The sequence below is a fragment of the Eucalyptus grandis genome, chromosome 5 (genome assembly GCF_016545825.1).
Source record: "Eucalyptus grandis isolate ANBG69807.140 chromosome 5, ASM1654582v1, whole genome shotgun sequence".
NCBI lineage: Eukaryota > Viridiplantae > Streptophyta > Magnoliopsida > Myrtales > Myrtaceae > Eucalyptus > Eucalyptus grandis.
This window is the reverse complement of record NC_052616.1, coordinates 61,077,316-61,089,487: the sequence shown is the minus strand read 5'-3', so window position 1 is coordinate 61,089,487 and position 12,172 is coordinate 61,077,316. Positions and strand designations below refer to the sequence as shown.

The window sequence follows — 12,172 nt, the reverse complement described above, 5'->3', positions numbered from 1 at the left end:
GGGATTAGTTAATTCGCTTCCGCATGTGCAATAAAATAAAAAGGGTCCGCGACGAGTCTTGAGAACGTCGCGAAATTCTATTGACCATCGAGGGTTGTGCGTGCGCTTGAGATTCGGGGCGTGACAGGTATCTTGTTAAACTATTGATTTTTGGCTAGGCATAACGAAGAATATTTGTTCGTCCGGCAAATCAAAGGTATGTACAGCGGGAAAAGAGCATTGGTGATTGTACAAGGCTCGTTTTACATAATTTCCAAGATCATGCATATCCATGCATGTCTCTGATGTTCCCCCAGTTTTCATTTGAAATAGTAGATGATTTTAAACTCGAACATTAGTTTCGAGTTAGTGATGATTTTTGCTATAGCTGAGAGATTGAAACCGATCCAAATCATGAAATCAGGTTTCTCGTGATAAAATAGAAGTTATTGGAGAAGGAAAGCTGGGATTTTTACAGGAAGTTGATTTTTTTTTTTTTTTTTTTTTTGGGAGCAAAACAGGAAGTTGATTTTGTGATGCCTGAAATGGACAGATCTGTCTCCCTACCTCACAATTGGTTGTCTAACCCCCTCATTCCCTTTGGCTTTTATTGTGTTCAGAATCTCTTTTTATGTACTCGAACTTGTTGATATACTAATGCAAGTCGTTTTTTGACCAAATAAATAAGTAAATAAATAAATGGACGGATCTATCTAACAAATTTGGGTGGGAGTCTTTGTTCAAACGAAGAGCTCTTGATTGATTTCGTCGATGTGATTCTGAGAGATTTGCTTTATGATGATAGTAAAATGGGATTTTGAAAACTGTTCGCGGTAAAATGAGTAAACACGAGTCAGAACTTGTAAATATGCGTGAAACGTAACAGAGAAAAACTCTCGATTTTCTATTAATTCAAAGGATAAGTTCATTATGAAAGAGAATCATATGAACATAAATAGTCTGAATTTCCTACTTATTCACTAATAAAAAATTATCGGAAAGCTATTAAGAGAAGTAAATAAAATCTCTTAAAATATTGTTTGGAATCTAATTACCCAGATCACGAGAAAACATTAACCAAACAGTGCAACTTGGGTACGCTCTGAAGATCGTCGCATCTGAAGATGTGTACTTCCGGAGACGAGAAAGAGAGGAGATACTTGGAGAAATCTATCTTTGGTTCGTGATTGCCAAAGACGGCAATCCTGGAATGTCGAAGTGGATCCCCCCATCTAATTCCTGGCGTACGAGACATTTATCTCTACCAGGTTCTCTGAATTCAGAGTAGTTTCGGGAAAATCCTGTTCCTGTATGAAAGTACCCCTCAACACTTTCGTAGCTTTCAAATCCTTGACTGACGTTGGTAACTTCTTAATCGCAGTGTCAGATAAATCCAGCAATTGCAGTGAGCTGAGCCTTCCTATTCCATCAGGAAGAGTAGTTAGCCTCCGGCAGTTCTTTAGAGACAGTGTCTTCATTTTTGCAAGCGATCCAATGGACTCCGGTAGGGTTTTGATTTTAGAGCCGTCGAGAGAAAGATATTTGAGAGACTCTAAGTACTTGATCAAATCGGATATTTCAGTCAGGTTTTCACAATTGCGAGCACTGAGAAATTTGAGCTTCCTCATGGAATCTTTATGGAATTCAATCTTAGAAATGGAAGTTTCATCGATCACCAGCTCTTTCAAGCCTTTTATGCTACCCAAATCTGGCATTTTACAGAGGAAACTGCATCCCTTCATGTTCAAAGAAACTAACTTGTGCAGATTATGAATTGACGAATCAATAGCTGCTAATCCAGAGCAACCTTCCAGAATGAGTCTTTTTAGCCCCAATGAATCAGGAAATTTTGGAGTGGAATTCAAACGGGTACAACCAGTTAGTTTCAAAACTTTCAGTTTACGTGCCTGCAAGATAAATAGGACGTGTTAGTAAATGTTGAGTTCCTGAGAAATACACGGTCAAAAGGAAAAATGCATGAATATAGTGAATTCATTCCGTACATTCAAAATCAACTCCCAACCATTCCACTCTTCGAGCACTCGGAGCTCCTGACTACCCGACAAATCAAGAATCACCAAGTTTTGCAAATTCAGCTGTAGCGATTTAATGTCAAACCTCAAAGGTGTCCCTTGCCAACCAAGCCACCTTAATCTCAAAAAATGATTCCGAAATTCTCCTAGAATACAAGCGTTAATATCAGCTTGAATATCAGCTCGATCCAGGTCGAGGAACCTTAAGTTCTGCAAGTCATTAAATTGATCACATTGAAAACTGATGATATTCCTTTCAGATCTGTCAGCAAACTTGAGCCCGAGGGCTTCAACTTTCTTGGTACCCTGTCAATCAAGCAAAACAAAATTACCTTAAAAAAATGGAGCTGTCTCTCAGCATCGCACTTGATGAATAATTGAACGAAAAGGATCAATAGCAGAATCAATTGGCATCTAAAGAAGAACAGACGTGGTGCAGTGGTCGCAAGTTACCTTCCCTTTGTTTAGTACATCCAGTGCCTCTTCGTGGTTCCACAGCCTACTGCGCTGGCAAGGTTCATTCTTGTTTTCACGCTTGACAATTTCCCTGCCAAAGGCCATCAGTATTCTCTGCATGCATAGTTTTTTATCCTCTCCTATTTCTACCAAAGACCTGGCACGAAGAGATAGAATCGACATACAAGGAGAATACCCAGAGTGTTTCCACATGTAATGGGGGATTCTCTTGTCCATTCTGTTGAAGAAACATGCTATATCAAGAAATATCTGTCGGGCATTCTCATCTAGGGTAGTATAGCTCTTGAGGAAGGCTTCTTGGACCCTCTCGTCAGGAGCGTCTTTTAACTGAATCAGTTTTTCCTTCCACGCCTCTTTGCTTTTTCGAACAGAAACCCACCTATCTTCTCAAGCGCCAAAGGAAGCCTGTCAGTGGCAGCAACGATATCTGTTGCAAGTCTCTCAAAATCCTCGGGGGGAGAATCCGATTTGAAAGCATGCTTACAGAATAACGTCAGAGCTTTATCTTTTTTCATCGATCCAAGGACGTAATTTTCTGCACCGTCAACTTTTTGAAGGACATCACAACTTCGGGATGTCAGAATGACCCTGCTCTCCGGGTGCAACCAACCAAGGTCTCCGACTAATGTACGGAGCTGTTCATGATCCTTCACATTGTCAAGGAGAAGAAGGACCTTCATGTGGCGAAACCTTTCCTGAATATGTTTCAGAGCATGGTCATAAAGATCGAACCTTTGGGCATTTCCCTTGTGGAGGTCGGAAATTAGTCTGTTTTGCACAGACAAGATGCCGTGATCTCTACTTTCTTCTTGGATATTCTCGAGAAAGCTACAGGCATCGAACAGATGATGAAGTTGATTATAAACATATTTGGCCAGAACCGTCTTACCAACCCCAGGGATGCCATATATTCCTAAAACCATTTCACGTGGTTCCCCAATTTCAGCTTGCCCATTGCGGTAGACAACCTTCAGCTTTGCCATTATATCTTGCGCACGAGGATCGACTCCAACTAATTGTTTTGGCACAACTAGGTCCCTCGTCTTCAGCTTCTTCTCAACTTCATGGACAATTTGCTTTATGACCTCGCCAAGAGGCCTGCCAAAATGCATGTGGAATAAAAAGGACATGGAAGAGGAGGACTGAAAGCGGAAGAAAACCTATTCATGCATGATGCAGCCTTTGTCATCGTTATAATAACGAATATATAATTGGATATAATTATAACCTAGTTAATCTTAAAGCCAAAGTACGTATAATACATGAGAAAAAAGAATCTCAGAACAGAGCGCGTCATGGAAATTACTTTTCATTTTTTTTGTTTTGGAGATGGTATCCCGTCAACTCTCCGATCTGACAGAAAGCGGGCATCCGGGGATTAAGGATACTGTCATCTCTGCCGCGCTTCTTGTGCTTATTCGAGGCCTCCTGGAAAGGGCCTGCGCAGTCGCGTACATCCGATGGTTTGACGTAGTAGAAGATGGGGATGATGATATGATTCTTATTCTCCATGCACTTCACCATTTCGTCCAATTCCATGAGGCAGCTCTTGCTGGATGCGTACTTCTTGGAGATGATGGGCATTGATATCTTGGACTGCTCAATCGCCTGGATCAGCTGGGGGTTTATTGCTTTGCCTACCTCCAGATCTTTATCATCCTTAAAGACGCGAATCCCAACATCTTTCAAGCTGGTGTACAGGAAATCCGCAAAGTTCCTGCGTGTGTCTGGCCCTCTGAAACTCAGGAATACATGGTAGTCTGGCCGTAGAGACATTGATGAGGAAGGACTGCTAACGTGACTGATGTCCATTGTTTGTGTAGCAGATCTCAACAAAAACGTATAATGGACCTCTGAAACTCAGGAACTCTTTTCTTTTCTTTTTCTGGGGGTCATAGACGCGCAGGTACTTTGGATTGGACCATCCTCACACTTATAGACCAGAGTCGACTCGGATTTGGGAGAGCAAATCGACCGTTGACTGGTCGGTGGCAGTGGCGCTTTAGGAATATTTCTTTCCCTGTTCTTATTACCCGTGTTTTTATTTTGTTTTGATTTTTTTTCTTCCAAATGAGGAAACGATTTATGAAAAAAGAAAAATAAAGTCCAAAAACCTATTCATTGTTTTATTTGTGAGAAAAAAAAGATAATTACCAAAACAATTATAAACCTATTTTACAAATATCAATTCAATCATAAATTTTTCGATTTTACCAATATAATCCTAAAATATTTGCGTGAAATTCCAATGTAACGTGGTGTCCAGTCATTGCTAGTGGTCCTACATGTTATGCTAATAAATTTGATGACTTTGATGTACGAATTCTTAGTTTGATGCATATTTTGTTGCACAGGAGTTTTTGGTTGGATTGCAAAACTAGATAGTTATGGATAACTTTATCGAAAATATTAAGACTGTCGTGAAATTACAGTTGAATTCTAAAATTTTCAAAAGTTGCAATCAAATTGTAAAATAAGTAAAATTTGTGTAACCAATTCATGTCGCTTTTTCTTATTACTTTCTTGAAACGCTTGAAGCTGACATAATACCCATTAAGTGCCACATTGGGAAAAAATTGGAAAATATATAAAAGAAAAGAAGGATTAAAATTTAAAAATAAAAATAAAATAAAAAGCTAACATTTAAATAATAATTAAAAAAAAAAAAACTCCCACCACCAAGGCTGAATGGGCGAGTTCAATGAAGCTCGAGGGATCCTCGTTCTGAGCTTGACCAGGCTCGAGAAGCCATGGTCACAATCTCTAAATCTCTTTTGCTACACGAGCTTAGTGAAGCTCGAGCGGCGGCCATGGCAGCTAAGTCTCCATCCCTCTGTTACTTCGCCCCTCTGTATCTCCCCAAATTCACAAACGCTGTGACAGAGGTAATCCAGTTTTCAGAGAAGCTGATTCGATCGCTACCAACCCCAAAAATAGAGGTGTATCAGGCGGTATCCATTTCTCCCTGCTTCATCCTCATTAATCAATCGACAAGTTGGGGAAGGATTTCAAAGAGAAGCCCGTGATCGACATCTCTGAAGCCAAGCCTGATTGCTTTTATACCAAATCAAATCTGCAGACAGAGTTACTGTTTGAGGAAGAAAACGAAGAAGGTGAAGATTCCGACTTCGAATTCACTTGCCTCAACATGGATAGTTTGCCAGTCTGGGCCGACGATGTCTTTAACAACGGCTAGATCCGCCCGGTTTTCCCTCTCTTCAAACGAGACCTCATCTTTGCCAAAACCCGAGCCGTTAATGGAAGCAAGGGTCGTTGGCGGGCTAGATGAGTCATAGGAAACTTATTGCAACCAAACGGCCCGAATCATGGAGGAGATGTTACCGATAATGTAATTCTTTATTGTGGAAATTCAAAAACAGGGAATCTTTGGTGTTCATTATTTTCCATAACAATACTATTAAAAATAATTGTTACAGAAACCAAAGAGATGAAGAAATCCAATTTCTCTCCCTTGACTCACTTTTCTTTTTGTTTAGAGACCCACTTTTTTGTAACGTGTTTTATTTGACAAAGGATAGAATACAATGTACCTTCTCATGGGTGAAAAGATGACCAAACTCCATTTATATAGACAACTCATAAATACCTTTCATCAAAGCACATTCTATCTTCATAAGAGTTATACCTCTTCAAATAATTATAAATTCCTCATAAAAATTGCACCTTTTAATGAGCATTGCAGCTTCTCGTAACTAATATTTCTTTCATAGCATTTGAATAATTATTAAATCATTAATTAATAATATCATATGGGCCACTATAATTCTTATAAGAGATGCCATCCTCGCTAGGGAGTAGTCGGAAGGGCAACTTGTTCGGATCCTTGAAATTGTGGCTGTTTCGAGACTTCTTGCCGCGAGCAAAGCAATGGCAGGGACTCCTCATGCTAAACCCTCCTTCTTGAGCTTTGTCGAGCTCGGCCAATCGACTATGGCTGCTGGAGCCATTTTTTTAGCTTTTTTTTTTTTGTAATATTTTATTTTCTTACACTTTTTTTTTTTTCTCTTTTCTTTTTAATTTTTTATAATTTTTCTTTTTGTTTTAAACTTTCAGTTCTTTCTTATGTGGCGCCCGCCAAACTCCACATCGCTGCCAAGTGTTTAAAAATGGTATTAAATTCCAGCGGCTAAATTGGACAAAGTAAAAGAGAGATTTGATTGCACGAATTTGACAAATTTTACAATTTGATTGCACATTTTATAAGTTTTAAGACTCAAATGTATTTTCGCGACAAATTTTGGGATGTTTGGTGTATTTATGCCTATTTTTTATGACATTGATATCTTAGAAACTAGAAAAGTGAAATTGGTGAAGAATAAATTGAAGGCACAGCCTTGTTACGGTGGGATTAATCGAAGGAGCAACGTTTGAGAGAAGGAAAATTACACTTCATCACTTGATCGAAGATATGTAGGTTGTTAAAATGTTGATTTTTGCCTAGGGATAACGAGGAATATTTGTTCGATCGGCAAAATCAATGGTATGTACACTTGGAAAAGAGCATCATTGGTTACACGAGGCCCGTTTTACAGAATTTCCAAAGTCAACCCGTCAAAAGCTGACGGTCGTGATTTACGAGCCTCTACACCAAGATATTGAGATCTTACAATTTTCATTTGAAATGGTAGATGATTTTGAACTTAAACATTCATTTCAATTTAGTGATGATTTCTGCAATAGCAGAGAGTTGAAACTGATCCAAAAATAATCATGAAATGATGTTTCTCCTGATAAAATAGAGGTTGTTGAAGAAGGAATGCTAGGTTTTTTTTTTTTTTTATTGGAAGTTGACTTTGTGATTCCTGGAATTGACGAATCCATATCTTTATTTGGGAAAATTGTTCAAAAAGTTATAAATTTATTGCATTTTTGTCAATTCAATCATAAATCTTTTCATTTTTCCAATAGAGTTCAACCGGCTAATTTTGGCCAAAATTCACTACCATGGACACTAGGCGTGCTTGGCCAAAATATTTAACAATATTTCAATATTTAAAATTTAAAATTATTTTTTTGAATTTGTTTGATTTTTGAATTTTTTATTTCTATTTTTCCTTTTTTTTTTTTTTCTTTTTTTCTGTTTTTTTTTTTTTTTTGTTGGCAAGAGGTCACGACCACTATCGATTGTCAGGCCTCAATGGAAGCAAAGGCCCTTGACCATGGTTGGCAAGACCATGATGGCCTCACCCAACCTACGTGGCTCCACTCCGCCGCCCATGACCCTCGTTCGCAAAGAAAAAAAAGCAAAGAAAAAAGGAATATAAAAATATAAAAATTCAAAATTCAAAAAATACTAAAATATAATGAAAAGTTGTCTATTGTCAATGGTAGCCGTGACATGTAGGATGGTCGATGTCTACGTCAGTGAATTCTAGTCAAAATTGGTTGAATGAATTCAATTAGTTAAATTGAAAAGTTGAAGATTGAATTGACAAAAGCGTGATAGGTTTAGTACTTTTGAACAATTTTGCCGTCAAATTTGATTGGAATCTTTTCTCAAAGCAAGAATTGTTGATTGATTAGGTAGATGTGATCCCAAATTTTGAGAGTATTACAAGACAATTGTTTTATGATAAAAAATCCAGCACTCAAGTCGCAACTCGTAACATGCATGAAGCACAACTGAGAAAACTCCCAATTTTCCATTAATTCACAGGTTAAGCCCATTACAAAAGAGTACCACATGAATATAAACCCTGATGATTGAGTACTAAAATATCATTAGAAAGCTATTGGTGAAACATAAAATCTATTTCTTCTGTATTTCTTCTGTCCGGAACCAATCATCCTTTTGAAGATTGTCGCACCTGGAGATGCGGATTTCTCGGAGACGAGAGAGGCGGGAAATACTTGGAGGTAGTTGGCCAGAAATCCGAGTGTCGGACAGTTTCAGGATTGCCAAAGACGACAATCTTCCAATGTCGTCGGGGATTTTCCCCGCTAAGCTCCGGCATGACGTGAAATCTATCTCTTCCAGCTTCTCCAGATTTAGTATATCTTCAGGAAACTCCCGTATGGAAGTATCTCTCATCCTGAGCACTTTCATATCTTTCAAATTCTTGACTGAAGGAGGTAACTCTCGAATCAGAGTGTTAGATAAATCCAAGAATTGCAGTGACCTGAGCTTCCCTATATCATCTGGAAGATTGGATAGCCCCCTGCAGTCCTTGAGAGACAGTGTCTTCAGTTTCTCGAGCGATCCGATGGACTCCCCGAGGGTGACAATTCCAGTCCCATCTAGAGCGAGATATTTGAGAGACTTCAAGTACGGGAGCTGATCGGATAGGTCAGTCAGGTTTTCACTTGCAAGCACTGAGAGTTTTGAGCATCGTCATGGAACCTTTTTGGAAAGGAATCCGTGAAACGGAAGTTTGATCGATCAGCAGCTCCTTCAAGCCTCTCATGGGACCCAAATCTGGCAATTCACGAAGGTCACTGCACTGCTTCACATTCAAAGAAACCAACTTCTTCAGATTACTAAATGATGGATGGATAACTGCTAAGTCAGAGCAATCTTCCAGAATAAGTCTTTCCAGCTCCATTGAAGCAGGAAATTTGGAGTAAAAATCAAATCGGAACAATTAGTTAGATTCAAAACTTTCAGTTGCCTTGCCTGCAAGATAAATAGGATGTATTAGTAAATGTTGAGTTCCTGAGAAATACATAGTCAAAAGGAAAAATGCATGAAGATAGTGAATTCATTCCGTACCTCGACAGGCAACTCCCAATCTCTACTTTCTTCTCCAGCCCAACCCTCCGAAAAATCAAGAATCACCAAATTTGGGAATTTCAGTTTAGCGATTTAAAGTCAAAAGTCGTAGCGTCCCCTGGCCAATGAAGCCATCTTAAGCTCGAAAGACAATCCCCTAAGTCTTCCAGAATATTATCCCCATCCAGACTGACGAACATCAAGTTCTGTAAACCATCAAATTGATCACATTTAGAACTGGTATACCATTTGGATGTGTAATCAAACTTGAGCTTGGAGGGCTTTGACATTCTTTGTACCCTGTCAATCAAGCAAAGCAAAATTAACTTAGAAAAATGGAGCTGTCTTTAGCATCACACTTGACAAATAATTGAACGAGAAGAATCAATAACTGCATCAATTGGCATCTAAAGAAGAAAAGATGTGGCGCAGTGCTCGCAGAACTTACCTCCTTTCGTCCTAGTACATCCAGTGCTTCTCTGGTTCCATAGCCTACTGCGTCTGCAAGGTTCGTTCCGGTTTTCATTCTTGACAATTTCCTGGCCAAACTTCTCCAGTGTTTTAAGCATGAGTAGTTTTTTATCCTCTCCGATTTCGATCAAAGACCTGGCAATAAGAGCTTTAATCGATCTAGAAGGAGAATACTTACAGTCATCCCACATATAATAGGGGATTCTCTTGTCCATTCCAATGAAGAAGCATGCTATATCAAGAAATATCTGCCGTTCTTCCTCATGTAGGTTGTTATAGCTCTTCTCCAAGGCTGCTTGGACTCTCTTATGGGGAGCTACTCCCAATGCAGTCAATGTTTCCCTCCACGCATTCTTTGATTTTACAAGAAACAGAGATGAACCTATCACCTCTAGCGCTAAAGGAAGCCCATCAGTAGCAGTAACGATCTCTTTTGACAGCTCCATGAATTTTCCTAAGGGAAAATCCATTCCAAAAGCATGCCTACAGAACAATTTCAAAGCTTCATCTTCTTTCATCGGTTCAAGGACAGAACTTTCTGCGCCGTTGATGCTTCTAAGAACGTCTTGTGTTTGGGATGTTAGAATGACCCTGCTTCCCAAGCCTAGCCAATCAAGCTCTCCAACTAGTGCGCTGAGCTGTTCATGATCATTCACATCGTCAAGGAGAACAAGGACCTTCATGGTGCAAAAGTTCCTCCGAATATGAAGCAGAGCTTCCTTAGAAGAACCAAACTTGTTGGCATTTCCTTTATCAAGGTCGGAAATTAGCTTGTTTTGTAAAGACAAGATGCCGTGATGTTTAATTTCGGCTTGGATCTCCCCAAGAAAGCTACAGGCATCGAACAGATGATAAAGTTGATTATAAACATATTTGGCCAGAATCGTCTTACCCACCCCGGGGATCCCATAGATTCCTAACACCGTCACACTTGTGTCCCCAATTTTAACCGCTTGCCCATTGCAGTAGTCAACCTTCAGCTTTGCCATTATGCTGCGCACATGGCAGTCGACTCTGACAAACTGTTTCGTCACGATTAGTTCTTGCTTCTTCAGCTTCTGCTGAACTTGGTGCACAATTTGCTTCACGACTTCACCATGAGATCTGCCAAATGTATATGGAATAAAAAGGACATAAAAGAGGACGATTGAGAGCGGAAGAAAACCTATTTTTGCATGATGCTGCCGTTGTCACTGTTATAATAGCGAACGTGTGATTGGATATCGTTTAAAACTAGTTAATTTTAACGCAAAGATACATGAGAAAAGTAATCTCGGGCCAGAGCGGGTCATGAAAATTACCCTTCATTTTTTTCATGGAGATGGTGTCTTTCCAACTCTCCGATGCAACGGAGAGTGCCATCTCTGTCATGCTTCTTCTGCTCACCCAAGGTCCGCACGAAAGGGCCGCTGCAGTCGCATACATCCGACGGGTCGACATAATAGAAGATGGGGATGATGATGCGATTCTTGTTGTCCATCATGCACTTCACCATTTGATCCAATTCCAGGAGACAGCTCTCGCTGGACGCGTACTCCTCTGAGATGACAGGTATTGATACCTTGGACTGCTCAATCGCCTGGATCAGCTGGGGGTCGATTTCTTTGCCACTCTCCAGCTCTCCCGTTCTCCTAAACACGCAAATCCCAACATCAGTCAAGCTGGTGTACAGGAAATCCGCGAAGCCACTGTGCATGTCCGGCCCTCTGAAGCTTAGGGACACTTCGTAGTCTGGCTGTGAAGACACTGATGAGGAAGGATTGATAACATGACTAATGTCCATTGTTTTTTTCCTTTTGGCCGGAAATGTCCATTGCTTGTGTAGCAGATATTGAGAAAACGTGCGAAGGAGCTCGGTCACTACGAACGCGCTCGTACTTTGGATTTACAATTCCTCACAATTATAGAACAGAGTGGCTTTGGTTTTTGGGCAAGCAAATCGACAGTTGACTGGTCGGTAGCAGTGGCACTTGATGATCTTCTCTTTTGGTTGGTTCTGCTCTGTATCCGGATTACTTTTGAACATTTTTTTCGCTCTTCTTATCTCAGTTGTTTTTTACTTTGTTTTATTTTTTTCCCCAAATGACGAAACTATTTATGAAAATAAGAACGATAAAGTCCAAAAGCTTATTCATTGTTTTATTTGTGAGGAAAAAAAGACAGCACCTATTGATGATATGATATCAGCAATTACTCTCTACTATTAGGGACGATCAGTGCCTGGACCGGACCATCGGTCCCATCCAACCGAACTAGTCACTTTTTCTTTTCCACTAATTGATGCCATATGTTATGAAGATAAAAAAAAAAAAAAAAAAAGCTGGTCACTTTTTTTTTTTTCTTTTTTGAAGAGATTAAAAGAAAATAAATGTATATATAGTCCGTCCGGTCTGGTTCCCCCTTGAAACCGGTAACAGGACTACTTGGACACTGGATCTATTTTTAGGAACTCGAAATCAGACCAACACTTCTGGGAATAGGA

General features: G+C 39.6%; 3 protein-coding genes across 5 annotated transcripts; all 3 read right to left on the bottom strand.

Moving 5' to 3' along the window:
* Positions 1-957: 957 nt before the first annotated feature.
* LOC104442677 (disease resistance protein RPV1-like) lies at positions 958-4,458 on the bottom strand. 3 transcript variants are annotated; one of them, XM_018872573.2, is made up of 4 exons: positions 3,796-4,458; positions 2,466-3,587; positions 1,983-2,318; positions 958-1,886 (listed from the first exon to the last, which is right to left on the bottom strand). In XM_018872573.2, the coding sequence occupies exons 2-4, from the start codon at positions 2,703-2,705 to the stop codon at positions 1,212-1,214; spliced, it is 1,251 nt and encodes a 416-aa protein (XP_018728118.2). In that variant the 5' UTR covers positions 2,706-3,587; positions 3,796-4,458; the 3' UTR covers positions 958-1,211. The 3 variants fall into 2 exon arrangements, 2 of the variants coding, with proteins under 2 accessions (XP_018728118.2, XP_039168455.1); XM_039312521.1 differs by lacking the exons at positions 958-1,886; positions 1,983-2,318 and having other exon boundaries at positions 2,325-3,587.
* A 3,675-nt stretch (positions 4,459-8,133) lies between these two features.
* Positions 8,134-11,667, bottom strand: LOC104447683 (disease resistance protein RUN1-like). Its single transcript, XM_039312295.1, has 3 exons — positions 10,992-11,667; positions 9,220-10,794; positions 8,134-9,123 (listed from the first exon to the last, which is right to left on the bottom strand). The coding sequence occupies exons 1-2, from the start codon at positions 11,471-11,473 to the stop codon at positions 9,627-9,629; spliced, it is 1,650 nt and encodes a 549-aa protein (XP_039168229.1). The 5' UTR covers positions 11,474-11,667; the 3' UTR covers positions 8,134-9,123; positions 9,220-9,626.
* LOC120294097 (disease resistance protein RUN1-like) lies at positions 8,260-9,052 on the bottom strand. Its single transcript, XM_039314019.1, has 2 exons — positions 8,876-9,052; positions 8,260-8,784 (listed from the first exon to the last, which is right to left on the bottom strand). The coding sequence occupies exons 1-2, from the start codon at positions 9,050-9,052 to the stop codon at positions 8,260-8,262; spliced, it is 702 nt and encodes a 233-aa protein (XP_039169953.1).
* Positions 11,668-12,172: the final 505 nt, after the last annotated feature.

Coding starts and splice junctions, on each gene's coding strand:
- LOC104442677 (XM_039312521.1), bottom strand. CDS start 4,301: ATGGACATCAGTCACGTTAGCAGTCCTTCCTCATCAATGTCTCTACGG. Junction 3,588..3,795: donor CAAAACAAAAAAAATGAAAA/GTAATTTCCATG, acceptor GCATTTTGGCAG/GCCTCTTGGCGAGGTCATAA.
- LOC104447683 (XM_039312295.1), bottom strand. CDS start 11,473: ATGGACATTAGTCATGTTATCAATCCTTCCTCATCAGTGTCTTCACAG. Junction 10,795..10,991: donor CTCCATGAAAAAAATGAAGG/GTAATTTTCATG, acceptor TACATTTGGCAG/ATCTCATGGTGAAGTCGTGA.
- LOC120294097 (XM_039314019.1), bottom strand. CDS start 9,052: ATGGAGCTGGAAAGACTTATTCTGGAAGATTGCTCTGACTTAGCAGTT. Junction 8,785..8,875: donor TGCTGATCGATCAAACTTCC/GTTTCACGGATT, acceptor CTATCCGATCAG/CTCCCGTACTTGAAGTCTCT.